Below are 14,773 nucleotides of genomic sequence, written 5' to 3'. Positions count from 1 at the left end.
GGAGGAATAACCCGTTCAGGAAGATGTTATGTCCCGATGGAATTAAGGAAAACTAAAAATGACCAAATACAAATAAAGAGTCCGGTCACTGAAGGAGAGACAGAGGAATTCCTAAGGAAGATGAAACTATCAGACTATTCCGTGGTGGAACAATTAAGAAAAACTCCAGCCCAAATCTCTTTGTTGTCTTTGCTAATACATTCTATGAACATCGTAAGGCTGTAATGAAAATTTTGAATGAAGCACATGTTCCTAGTAAAGTTACACTGAGTCAATTAGAGAAGATTGCTGGGAGAATATTTGAGGTAAACCACATCACCTTTTCAGATGATGAACTACCCAAAGAAGGTACAGGACATAACCAAAGCCTACATTCCACTGTAAAGTGTGAGCTTTCATATGTCACTCGAGTTCTAATTGATGGAGGATCTAGAGCAAATATTTGTCCTTTATCAACTCTACAGAAATTGAATGTTAGTGCTGAAAGGGTCCGACCCAACAATGTATGTGTTAGAGCTTTTGATGGGTCAAAAACAGATGTCATTGGTGAGATAGAGCTCGTACTAACCATAGGTCCTGTGGATTTAGCTGTGAATTTTCAAGTGTTGGATATCAACGCGTCCTACAATCTATTGTTGGGGAGGCCATGGGTGCATAGGGCTGGAGCAGTCCCCTCAACGTTGCATCAAATGATTAAGTTTGAATACGACCGACAAGAGGTGATTGTTCATGGTGAGGGGGATTTGTCAATCTACAAAGACTCTTCCTCCCCTTTTATCAAGGCGAATAATGAGAATGAGGCACTGGTTTATCAAGCTTTTGAGGTAGTGGTTATTGAGCATGTCCTCGAGGGGAGTGTCATTTCAAAACCAAAGATGCCCATCGCGTCTGTAATGGTGGTGAATGAATTGCTGAAACATGGGTTTGAGCCGGGTAAAGGCTTAGGAATCTGCTTGCAAGGGAGAGCTTATCCAGTGAGTCTACGAAAGAGCATCGGTACTTTTGGCTTAGGCTACCAACCTAGATTCGAGGACAAAATGAAGGAAAAGAATCAGAAGAGAGATGTATGGTCACTTACCAAGCCTATACAACCAATCTACAAATCTTTCATCAAAGCCCGCGCAACAGAATCTTATCAATCATCTTTTCCAGAGCCAGTGATGAAAGTAAGCGAAGAAATGATCAACTATTTTCAAGATTTATTTGTCGAGGTTGATATGGTGGAACTCGGAGAAGGCGCTAGCGACAAAGATGTGCAATTCATTGGTCCCGATGTCAAGCTAAACAATTGGGAGGCCACCCCTCTCCCCGTTAAAGAGAGTCTTGGTAGTCTGTCTTGTTTTTTTCTTTTGTCATCCGATTCATTCAAGGATTGTAATTAGGATTTTATCCTGTCATTTTATTTTGAACTCTCTGTTTCCCTTTTCAATAGGATGTAATTGCATCTTTATTTCAGTCTAATATATTTGTTCGTTTTCTTTTATACAGTTCTTTCTATGCCGATTCTAGTGATATGACATGCATGCAGAATTTTTCGCCAGATCATAATATCCAATCTAATCTTCGACCTAATATTGAAATAATAAGTCAAGAAATCGAATATGATGAAGACAGAGTATTTGAAGAAGTAAGGAGGGATTTCAATCATTTTGAAAATAAGTCAAATCCAAACATGAGTGAAAGTGAGACGATAAATTTGGGGGATCGGGAAATTATTAAAGAGACTAAGATAAGTGTACATGTTCGACATCAAAAGGACGATATAATCTAGTCCCTGTTTGATTACAAAGATGTTTTTGCGTCATCTTATGATGACATGCCTGGATTAAGCACTGACATGGTTGTTCACAAGTTGCCAATTGATCCTAATTTTCCTCTGATAAAGCAGAAGTTGATAAAACTCAAAACCGACATGAGTGTAATAATTAAAGAGGAGATCACAAAAAAACTTGAGGCCAAAGTCATTCAAGTCGCTCAATATCCTTCTTGGTTAGCCAATATCGTACCCGTCCCTAAGAAAGACGGCAAAGTTCGAATGTGTGTTGATTATCGTGATTTGAATAAGGCAAGTCCAAAAGATGATTTTCCTTTGCCTAACATCCATATTTTATTGGATAATTGTGCTAAACATGAGGTTGCATCTTTTGTGGATTGTTATGCGGGCTACCATCAGATTATTATGGATGATGAAGATGCAGAAAAAACATCTTTTATCACTCCATGGGGTACATATTGTTATCGTGTTATGCCTTTTGGATTAAAAAATGCAGGGGCAACTTATATGAGAGCAATGACAACCATGTTTCACGATATGATGCATAGAGAAATCGAAGTTTATGTGGATGATGTTATTATTAAATCTAAGAAACAGTCAGATCATGTGAAAGACTTAAGGAGATTCTTCGAAAGGCTCCGCAGGTATAATCTCAAGCTTAATCCTGCAAAATGTGTATTTGGAGTACCATCGGGGAAGCTTTTGGGGTTTATAGTCAGTCGAAGAGGTATCGAGTTGGATCCTTCAAAAATAAAAGCAATTCAAGAATTGCCACCTCCAAAGAACAAAACTGAGGTTATGAGCCTTCTAGGAAGGTTAAACTACATCAGCAGATTCGTTGCTCAACTCACGACAACTTGTGAGCCTATTTTTAAGTTGTTGAAAAAGAATGTCACAGTCGAGTGGACCGAAGAATGTCGAGAAGCTTTTGAAAGAATTAAGAACTACCTATCGAATCCCCCTGTGTTGGTTCCTCCCGAGCCAGGAAGACCTTTGATATTGTATATGTCAGTTTTGGATAATTCTTTTGGTTGTGAACTGGGTCAGCATGATGACACTGGAGAGAAAGAGCGGGCCATTTATTACCTCAGCAAGAAGTTTACCGTTTACGAAGCGAAATACACCCTTCTTGAAAGAACGTGTTGTGCCCTAACCTGGGTAGCACAGAAGTTGAAACATTATCTTTCATCTTACACTACTTATTAATACATCTCTCGTATGGATCCGTTGAAATATATTTTTCAAAAGCCCATGCCCACGGGCAGGCTTAAGAAATGGAAAATATTGCTCACAGAGTTTGACATTATCTATATAACGCAGACCGCAATGAAAGCTCAAGCATTGGCGGATCATTTGGCAGAGAACCCTAGTGATGAAGAATATGAACCACTTAAAACCTATTTTCCAGATGAAGAGATATCTTGTATCGATGAAGTTATTCACGATAACAATCAAGGTTGGAAGTTATTCTTTGATGGTGCCTCTAACAGGAAAGGAGTTGGAATATGAGCTGTTCTTATGTCTGAATCAGGGGAATATTACCCTATTAGCCCAACTTAGATTCTATTGTACTAATAATATGTCTGAGTATGAAGCGTGCATTTTGGGTCTGAGGTTAGCTGTTGACATGGGCATCCAAGAATTGTTAGTGTTAGGAGACTCAGACTTACTAGTTCATCAAATTCAAGGAGAATGGGAAACTCGAGACCCAAAGCTCATACCATATCAACATTGTTTACAAGGTCTTTGTCAATGATTCGTGTCGATAAAGTTTAGACACTTTCCCAGAGTGCACAATGAGATTGCAGATGCATTGGCCACTTTATCTTCGATGCTCCAACACCCTGATGACGCTCATATCGACCCTTTATACATACAAATTCGTGATCAACATGCTTAATGCAACATGATTGAGGAGGAATTCGATGGTAAGCCTTGGTTTCATGATATCAAAACATATCTTCAGTATGGAGAATGTCCGTCAGATGTAACTAGTAATCAAAAAAGGACTATTCGACGACTAGCAAGGGTTTTTTTCTTAAGCGGAGGCATACTGTACAAGAAGACACCCGATTTAGGTCTTCTAAGGTGTGTAAATGCTCAAGAGGCTTCCACAATCATGATTGAAGTACACTCAGGAGTTTGTGGACCTCATATGAATGGATATGTTCTAGCCAAGAAGATACTTCGAGCAAGATATTATTGGCTCACCATGGAGCGGGATTCCATACGATTTGTTCGTAAATGTCATGAATGTCAAATACATGGTGATTTGATACATTTTCCCCCTTCTGAGTTGCATGGAATGTCTGTTCCATGGCCTTTCGTGGCATAGGGAATGGATGTGATTGGACCGATAGAACCAAAAGCATCGAATGTTCACAGGTTCATCTTGGTGGCTATTGATTATTTTACAAAGTGGGTGGAAGCAGTAACTTTCAAGTCAGTGACCAAGAAGGTTGTGGTGGATTTCATCCATTTCAACATCATGTGTCGGTTTGGTATTCCAAAGGTGATTATAACTGATAACGCTGCAAATCTCAACAGCCACTTAATGCAAGAGGTATGCTACCAATTTAAGATTGAGCATCAAAATTCGACTCCGTATCGCCCAAAGGCAAACGGGGCTGTAGAAGCTGCTAACAACAATAAAAAAAAAAAGATACTTCGTAAGATGGTGCAAAGTTCTCGACAATGGCATGAAAAGTTGCCTTTTGCTTTGTTGGGTTATCGCACTACAGTTCGTACGTCAGTGGGCGCTACCCTATATTCACAAGTATACGGGACTGAGGCAGTTATACCTGCAGAGATTGAGATCCCATCTTTACGAATTGTTGTGGAGGCTGAAATTGATGATGATGAGTGGATCAAAACTCGGTTAGAGCAATTAAGTTTGATTGATGAGAAGCGTCTGACATCAGTATGTCATGGACAATTATATCAGAAAAGAATGGCACGGGCATACAACAAAAAGGTGCGTCCCAGACATTTTGAAGAGGGTCAATTAGTGTTGAGACGCATTTTGCCACATCATGCCGAAACCAAAGGCAAATTTTCTCCAAATTGGAGAGGACCATTCGTTGTTAAAAGGGTATTACCCAATGGTGCTCTTTACTTAGCAGATATAGAAGGCAAAGTGACAGAAACGGTCGTCAATGCTGATGCTGTGAAAAGATATTACATATGATTTGAGTTTCGACATTAGAAACCCTTATGTTTGGGCTCGACATTTCAAGGGTTGATTCAATGGAATCTCTTGGTTATGCTGTTTCCTTGACTTTTCAAAAAAAAAACAAATTGCCTAAACTACGTTCGACCTGATTCTTGTTTCGGCAAGATATGTAGGCAGCCCTAATGTTGGATTCGGTTCAACCAAATACAAATCCAAAAATTCATATTGTAGTATACAAGGGCAAAAGTCGTTTGTTTATTCATTTGGTCTCTCATCTCAAAGATCAAAATCAACCCCATCATCTAAAGTCAATAAAAAAAAAGTCTTTGCATCAACCCTTGATATGTCGAGAGTAAGTTGGTTAAGGGTAGGTAAAAATCCTGAATGGGCACCATAAGACAAATGTGAGTAGAAAGAAATAAAAATGAGAGAGGCTTATAGGTGAAAACCCTAAGTGGGCACCGTAAGGCGAAAAGGAGTTGAATATATGAGAGTCTTATTGGTGAAAATTCTGACATGCACCATAAGGCGGACGTGAGCTGGAGCAATTAACATGATAGAGTTTTAGTGGCAAAGACCTTCGTGAATATCACAAAGTGTATAAGGATTCCAAATTATTTATGGCTTCATTAAGTGTCGGGATTCCACATCAAGATTGAATGATCAATAATGGTTGGTGAATAGAATGGATAGCCAAGTCTGGAAATCAATTCAAATTGCATGGAATGATCAGTAGATTCGGCTCCCACACTCAGATAAGTTTTTCTTTCTTCTTTTTACTAAAAAAAAAGAGTCTTCATCGAATCTTTTCTTTTATTCTCGTATAGTTCGTAAATTTCTTATACTTTTCGTCACTTTTTTTGGTATGTATTTGAGTCGAGTCTTTGTCAAAAAACTAGGAAGGAATTTCAAGACTCGCTACCAAGTCTCTAAATGGTACTAGGCGAAGCATCAGGCTACTGAGTGATAATCTATCTTCAAGTGTTGAATTCGAAAATTCTCTGATTCTATAAAGGCTAAAAAATGAGTGTTGTGAGATAAAGACATTGGATTTAGGTTGCAAAATAAGCAAATTTGGATGAAAGTACAATCAATCAATAAGAAGTATTGACCGTTGGAAACAACCAAAGCGTCACAAGTGTTTGAGCCGCCCTTGTCGAAAGATGGAACCACAAACCAACCACCACCTTTTCAAACTCACAAATTTTCTTTGTTGAAGCAGGGACACAAGTTGTTTCAAGATTGAGGATTCGAGGAACCTAGATGTTCAACCTAGTCTACAGCGAGCGAAATAGAAACCCTACAATAAAGACTTGTGGAATATTATATGAAAGTTGGCTAATATATATCAAAATAGCAATTACCTGAATGTTGGAATATTTATTTTATTTATTTATTTATTATTATTATTATTATTATTATTCTCCTTGAAGGAACTGCTAAATAATGAAGATAGCATTCACAATGTTTCGTTGGTATTATTAGTTTGTTGAAAATTTTATTAGCAAGACCCTCCTGGATAATGGGACTAGCAGGACCCTACTGGATAATGGGATTAGCAGGACCCTCCTGGATAATAGGACTAACACGACCCTCCTGGATAATGGGATTAGCAGGACCCTCCTGGATAATGGGATTAGCAAGACCCTCCTGGATAATGGGATTAGCAGGACCCCCCTGGATAATGTGATTAGCAGGACCCCCCTAGATAATGGGACTAGCAGGACCCTCCTGGACAATGAGACTAGCAGGATTCTCCTGAATAATGAGATTAGATTACTTTCTCATAGGATAAACACTTCTTAGTCTAGATTTTTAGTTTTATTTTCTCCTAAAATAAACACTTCCTAGTCGGAGTTTATGTTTTATATTTATATTTGCTAATAACGCACAAAATTTTCCCAGTGAAAACTGGGGCAAAAATTTCGTTTATTTTTTGTTTGTGGTGGTTTTCAGGTTTCCTCAAGCGAGACATGGATTTGAAATTCAAGAACAAAGTTTCAATTTTTTTTTAGAATAATCAATTCCATGATGGTTAGAATTAGTTTCTTCAATGCATGTAGCAGCCTGACTTCCTCACATCTTTTACTAGTCAACTTTTGATCAAGAAAACACGCAGCTATTCAAAAGCACTTTTCAAATTGTCATTTTGAAGAATGTCAAAAGTTCCGCCTAAGTGGCAAGTTCAGCCTCCATTCCAATTCTAGGTTAAGACATTCACTCAAAAATCAAGGTGATATCTTAAAGTCAAAATTCAAGTGAAGATTCAAGAAAAGCTGCATGGATAGAAGTTTGTACATTTGTTTTTCTTTTCACTATTAGCTTTCAACTTTTTATATTTTTTTAGAGTCGCGATCAAGAGCCTCCACTTAACTACAACTCATCACCTCATCTCCTTGAACTACACGTGACCTGATTCCCTTATAACCTGGGATATGTAGGTTGTCCAAAACAAGGACTCGGTCGCATATATTTTGATCTTTCAAAAAAGAGTTCGGTCAAAACTTGTCACTTTGTCTACTCCTTTGTCTGAAAACTCTTCGTGTTTCCAGTCAAAGAGGGCAAACTGTAGACACGTAATTTTGACCGAATTTAAGTTTTATACCCTTTTTAGAGCTTAAATACTTTAAATATAAAGAAGATATTTTATTTAGTAAGTTTATTTAAAGGATTTGAAAACAACAAAAATAGAGTTACCCTTTAAGTTACATTTTTTTTTAAATTTATTTATTCAAAATTTAGCAAATAAATTAATGATTTTAATATTTCTTCATTATATTTTTGGTTTAGCTATTTCATATTTTTTTATTAATGCCAAAATAACTAGTTATTATTATTATTATTGTTATTATTATTATTATTATTATTAATATTATTATTTATTAACAATAAAAATTAATAATAATAACCTACCCATTACCCCACTTAACCACTATCCACTACCACATTCCCACATACCATTTTACTACCCCCACCTCCCATGAAAAACCATCAAAAACTAACCCACAACCCCCCCCCCCATTATAAAAAAGATTACATAACAAAACAAAAAGAGAAAGGAGAAAGGAAAGAAAGGAAAAAGAAAATCAGCAAAAGAAAAAAAAAGAGAACAAGAGGAACGAGAAAAGAAAAAAGAAAATCAGCAAAAGGAAAAAGAAGCAAAGAAGAAACAACAAAGAAAACTTTTCATTTTTTTTTCCTGAAGAACATACGCACTAAAAAAATAGTGGAGTTCGAGGTTTCAAGTTCGTGATTCCTAAATTCTTTCTTTTCGTGAAATAATTTCCACAAGAGGTAATACTTAATTTTATTTTGTATTAGTTTTATGTCATGATAATACGAAAATGGATTGCAATATATATTGAAGTTGTTAAATTTCGCATGTGTTTAAACCATTAATATATATTGATGGTATTATATGACATATGTTCAAATGTTCATATCAACTTTATGTTTAGATCCTTTGTATAGTTATATTTAGTGTGAAATTATTATAACAAACCGCGATTTATTTCATATTTAAATAACCCATAGTTTATTTTATATTTAAATAAAATTATTGTCCAAGTCATTTTAATTTTTAATATTTAGTTTATAATGATAACATGTGTAGCTATTATGTAAATATATTAATTTTAGTTAGTAGGATTTTCGTTTAATGTTAGTGACATAAAAAAATTTGAATAAAAATGGAAGAAGAAAAAAAATAAAATAATAAAATAATAATAATAATAAAAAGAAAAAGGAAAAGTTAAAAAATAAAATGTAAGAAAGAATATAATAAAAAGGGGAAAAGAGAAAACAGAAAAAAAAATAATAGAAAAGAAGTATAAAAATAATGTTAAAAAAAATATGCAATTGAAGAAGAAAGAATTTTTTTTATTTTGAAAGTTTCTTTGTCCAAACAGAAAAAAAAATAAGTCGAATAATTAAAAAAAAATAAAACCTTGAAAGTATAAAAAATAATAATAATAACAATAAAATAATAATAATAGTAAAAGATTAGAAGGTAAAAAGAGAAGAAAAAAAGAAGCGTAACAAAAAAATAATAGTAATAACAAAAGAAAAAGTAAAAATAAAGAATATCTTATTTTATTCTGCTTTGTTTGATTTAATTTATATGTGTATATGTATTTTTAATTAAAGGGCATAGATTAATAAAATAAGGTAGTTTTTAATATATTTAAATAAATTAAAGAATGAGGGTAAATACATTTGTTTTAACAATAGAATTTTCAAAAATTAGTTTAAATAAAAGTCCATAAAGCGACCGTGCTAGAACCACGAGACTCGAGGGATGCCTAATACCTTCCCCTCGGTCAACAGAATTCCTTACCCGAACTGGTTCGCAGACCAAAACTAAAAAAGTCATTTCCTTTTGGTTAGGGATTAAAAACAAAAAGGTGACTTGGAACACCATCATTCAATTCCAAGTGGCGACTCTGAAAAAAATTAAAATAATCTCTTAATTAATAAAGTCACTTAAATTGGAAAAACCCTTACGCCTTTGGCGAAAAAGGGGTGTGACAGTTTCGACATCTTTCTATACTATTATTTGACACACTGCGGTTAAATATATACACATTCAGTGACTCGTCAAATTTTTGACGCCATTGCTGGGGATTGACACAAATCTACTATAGATCAATTATTTTTACTACTAATTTGAGTTTATTTTTAATTAAAATTATTTTTCTATTTTTAAAGTGAAATTTCATAAAGTAAATGACCCGTTCTTCTTCTTCAGGAAAATTGGTTACATACAATTCCGAAATTGAAAAGTCACTACAGTTGTTACAAAAGAACAGGTCTCTCAATCTCAAATCTCTTCATGGAACGAAATAGAGAAATACGATCTTAATAATAATAACAATCCACTTCCACCACATCAAGTGGAAGAACAATTTGATGAGGTCGCATAACAATGTGATAGGATTTTTAGAGATTATGCAAGACCTGATAACTTTGAAGGAGAATCAAGTGTGAGGAGGTCATTAATAGCAGCAAATAAATTTGATCCGCATAGGCTTAATTCAGACCATCCAAAATTCATGTCAATTTACAGGTGATGCAGTTGAAGATCCTCACACTCACCTGATTGACTTTTTTGAGCTAGTTGAAACTTACAAGTACAATGGTGTCATAACTTATGCAATTAGATTTTGACTTTTTCCTTTTTCACTAAAAGGAGAAGCCAAGACATGGTTACGTCACTTACAAAGAGGTTCCATTAGCACATGGGATCAAATGACCCAGAAATTTCTTAACAAGTACTTTTCACTTGCAAAAACAATTAAAATGAAGTAAGAAATTAATAATTTTATGCAAATAAATATCGAATATGTTTATCAGGCTTGAGAAAAACTAAGTTCAATGTTAAGAAAATGTTCATACCATGAAATCTCATATCCCAATATATTATACATTTTTTATCATGGCCTAAATCATCTACTAGAAATGTAATTGATGCAACATCAGGAGGATCTATAATGAGCAAACCAACTGCAGAAGCAATACAACTACTTAATGAAATTTCAGAAAATGTAGTTCAGTGGCCATCTGACCGAGTGATTATCAAGAAAGAAGTAGGAATCAATCAAGTTGAAGCTTTGAATTCATTGACCCAACAAATCACCGCTCTTAGACAAAAATTTGAGGCTTTTCAGGTGAATTCTCAACCACATTACCTCAACTTGAAAATTTTGATGTTTGTGGAGGTAATAATCTGAATCAAGAGTGTCAAATTTCAGTTCAAAATGATGAACATGTAAATGCTATTGAGTTAAGCAATAATTATCCATTTAGTAGTTCTATGACACAAAAATATCTAGAATTTCAATGGAGTAATCCTAATGGCGCTAAGAATCCTAAATGATTTTTTAATCAAAAGCAGCAAGGGTCACCTAGCTTTCAAAATCAAAATAGAGGGCAACAGAACTTTCAGGACTACCAACAACAACCTCAGATAAATCAACAGTCAAACATTGAAGATTTGTTCAATAAACACCTGAAGGCTACTGATGAGATGATACACAAACACATCAGGGTCACTAATAAGAAGGTTGAAAGTCATCATTCAGCTATCTGAAACTTGAAAATTCAGGTAAATCAAATAGCAACAATTATATCAGGACAAATTCATGATGCTTTACTAAGCAACACCGAGAAAAATCCAAAGGAACATATCAAAGTTATCCCCTTGCACTCAGGTATAAACATTAATGATACACATGCAGGTAAACAAGAAAACTCACAAAATATGAAACAGGTAAATGAAAGTGAGGATAAAGAAAAATCTAAGTTTTTAGTAAAACAAAAAGATAAAGAAAAAAAGTTACAAGAAAATGAATTAATGAAACATCCTCAGTCTGCACCTCTCCCCTTTCCCCAGAAAATGAAAAAACAAAAGCTTGACAAACAGTTCTCAAAGTTTCTTGAAATCTTAAATTAATTTTACATTAATATTCCTTTCACAGATGCTTTAAATCAAATGCCTTCATATGCTAAATTTCTTAAGGATATTTTGTCAAGTAAAAGAAAATTGGAAGAAATTTCGATAGTTGAACTTACAGAAAAATGTAGTGCAATATTTCAGAATAAGCTTCCACAGAAACTCGGTGATCCAAGAAGTTTTACAATACCTTGTACTTTAGGAGGTGCTCATTTTGAAAAAGCATTATGCTATTCAGGTGCTTCAATAAATCTGATGTCTTTTTCAATATTCAGAAAATTAGAACTTGGTAAGATTAAAGATACTGGGGTATCTATTCAATTGGCTGACCAAAAGTAACAAAAAGTCGAGAAGGAATAATTGAAGATGTTCTTGTAAGGGTTGATAAATTTGTATTTTGTATAGATTTTATAGTACTTGAAATAGAATAAAATATTTAAGTACCATTAATTCTAGGTAGACCATTTCTTGCTACAAGAAGAGCAATTGATGTCCACTAGGGAGAATTGATACTGCAAGTTGATGAGGAAAGGGTAATCTTTGACATGCAGAAATTATTGAAATTTCTCGAGGATGAATCATTAACTTCTTGTTTTCATATTGACTTGATAGATGATCTTGCATATGAATACAAGGATGATAAGTTGATTTCTGATTCATTGGAAAGATGTTTGGCTAAGTCAAGTACCACAAGTGATGACAACTTCACTATAAGAAAAAATAAGCAGAAACACTAGAAAAAGATACAAAAAATGAGGAAGTCTCACCAAAAGAAGTTCAACCAAAAATTGAACTCAAAACGCTTCGATCTCATTTGAAGTATGTTTTTCTTGAATCTGAATTATTTCCAGTCATCATTTCCTCTTCTTTAACTAAAGAACAAGAGGAAAAATTGATTAGAGTGTTGAAAGAGCATAAAAAAGCCATAGGATGGACAATAAATGACATCAAAGGAATAAGTGAAGCTATTTGCATGCATAGGATGCTCATGGAAGACAATTAAAAACCAATAGTCCAACCCCAAATGAGATTAAATCCAAAAATGCAAGAAGTTGTCAAGAATGAGATGGTAAAACTTCTAGCAACAAATATTATTTATTCAATATCAGACAGTCCTTAGGTAAGTCCTATACAAGTAGTATCAAAGAAAGGAGGAATGATTGTAATAAAGAATGAAAATAATGAACTCATTCCCAAAAGAACAGTCACGGGATGGAGAGTTTTTATTGATTATAGACAACTTAATAAGGTCACAAGAAAAGATCATTTTCCTCTTCCTTTTAATGATGAGATGCTTGAGAAAATTGCAAGTCATGATTTTTATTGTTTTCTTGATGGATATTTTGGATACAATCAGATATAATTACACCTGAAGATCAAGATAAAATTACGTTTACATCCCCAAGGTATGTATGCTTATAGAAAAATGTCATATGGATTATGCAAAGCTCCTGCTACATTCCAGCGCTGCATGTCTGCAATTTTCGCAAATATGAACAAAAAGTTCCTTGAAATATTCATGGATGATTTCACAATTTTTGGTAAGACATTTGAAGATTTTCTATGTCATTTAGCTTTGGTACTTAAAAGATGTGAAGAGATAAACTTGGTTCTTATAATTGGGGAAAATGTCATTTCATGGTAAAAGAGGAAATTGTTTTAGGACATAAAATTACTGCTAAATAGAAGTTGATAAAGCAAAAATTGACCTAGCAGCAGGATTGCCTCCTCCAAATACTGTAAAAGATATTAGAAGTTTCTTAGGGCATGCAGATTTTTATAGAATATTTATAAAAGATTTTTCTAAAATTTTAAAACTACTTACTAACCTACTAATGAAAGATGTGAAGTTTGAATTTTCAGATGAATGGAGAAAAGCATTTGTGGTACTCAAGGACCAATTGTCTCAAGACCCAATAGTTGTTTAACCTGATTGGAGTCAGCCATTTGAAATAATGTGTGATGAAAGTGATACAAGAGTTGGAGCAGTATTTGGACAAAACAGAGATAAAATTTTCAAGCACATTTACTATGCTAGTAGAACACTTAATGAAGCGCAAAAGAATTATGACACAACCAAAAAAGAACTACTAGCAATAGTATTTGCATTTGACAGATTTCATTCTTATTTAATTGGAAACAAAGTTACTGTATTCACTGATCATGCAACTTTAAAGTCTCTTAACAAAAAAGGATGCTAGACCTAGATTTTTAAGATAGATACTCCTTCTACAAGAATTTGATCTTGAAATAAAAGATCGAAAGGGATTAAAAAGTTAGGTAGCTGATCATTTGTCTCGCTTGAAAAATTCTCCTGCAGAGACAACTGATATTAAAGAGAAATTTTCTGATGAGCATATCTATGTAATCAGATCAGATGTAAATCAACCACCATGGTGCTGACATCACTAATTATTTAGTTGGAGGATGGATTCCAAAAGATTTTTCTTATGAACAAAAAAAAAGCTTAAGAAAGATGCAAGACATTACTATTGGGAAGATCCTTACTTGCTTAAATTTTGTGCAGATAATATAATCAGGAGATGTGTACCAGAGATAGAAATGAACAACATCTTAAGTATTGTCATGATGGAGCTGTTGGAGGACACTACAGAGGAAGAAAAACAGCCGCAAAAGTGCTTAAAGTAGATTTTTTCTGGTCCACTCTATTTAAAGATGCAAGAAATTATGGCGCCGCTTGCGATAAATGCCAAAGAAGTGGTAACATTTCAAAAAGGGATGAAATGCCTCTTAACTACTATTATATTGAAATATAAAGATCTGTCAATTTCCCAACACAAAAGAAAATTACTCCACAATAGAAATATTACTACTAATAAAACTAGAATAACTTTCAATATCAATTACTTAAAAAAGTAGTAGAAGAAGAACTTAAAGAAATATATGAATTGTTTTATTTTTGACCCTCTCTCTTCTCTGCTCATTTCTCGTGCAATTTATAGCAATTCTATGAAGAAGAAAATTACCATTTTCTCTCAATTTTTCCACTTTGTAGTTGATAATTTTGACAAAATCAAAATGGTAGGTCAAATGTATATCAACATTTGACAGTTTTTATTTAACTTGTCTTATGCTTGTTTCCATTTTGGTGGTTATCATGCTACCATATTTTTCGACTTTTATTTTTCATATTTGCTCAACTTCCGTTTCTCTCTTTCATAATTCTTTAATATCTCCATTTGTGTTGGATAATTCCTAGTAAATCAACACTTGTATTTTTTTTTTGCCACATATTTACTTAGTTGATATTTTCTTATTATATTGCAACATTTTCTGCAAAGAAAGATTAAAAATATTAGTATTGAAATTAATAACAACTTAATATATATATATATATATGATATTTTTCTCTTAT

At 33.8% G+C, this 14,773-nt stretch overlaps 2 protein-coding genes across 2 annotated transcripts; both read left to right on the top strand.

Annotated features, from left to right (window-relative positions):
• Positions 1-224: 224 nt before the first annotated feature.
• On the top strand, positions 225-3,283 carry LOC107006400. The gene is made up of 4 exons (XM_027913803.1): positions 225-1,333; positions 1,489-1,682; positions 1,791-2,932; positions 3,095-3,283. Exons 1-4 carry the CDS (start codon positions 225-227, stop codon positions 3,281-3,283), a joined length of 2,634 nt encoding a protein of 877 aa, XP_027769604.1.
• Positions 3,284-4,112: 829 nt separating this feature from the next.
• LOC114073851 (uncharacterized protein K02A2.6-like) lies at positions 4,113-4,961 on the top strand. Its single transcript, XM_027913802.1, has one exon. It carries the CDS (start codon positions 4,113-4,115, stop codon positions 4,959-4,961), a length of 849 nt encoding a protein of 282 aa, XP_027769603.1.
• The last annotated feature ends 9,812 nt before the right edge of the window (positions 4,962-14,773 follow it).

This window comes from Solanum pennellii, chromosome 12, assembly GCF_001406875.1.
Source record: "Solanum pennellii chromosome 12, SPENNV200".
In the NCBI taxonomy this organism is placed as follows: domain Eukaryota; kingdom Viridiplantae; phylum Streptophyta; class Magnoliopsida; order Solanales; family Solanaceae; genus Solanum; species Solanum pennellii.
The sequence above is the reverse complement of the archived record's forward strand: the minus strand, read 5'-3'. Positions and strand labels throughout refer to the sequence as shown.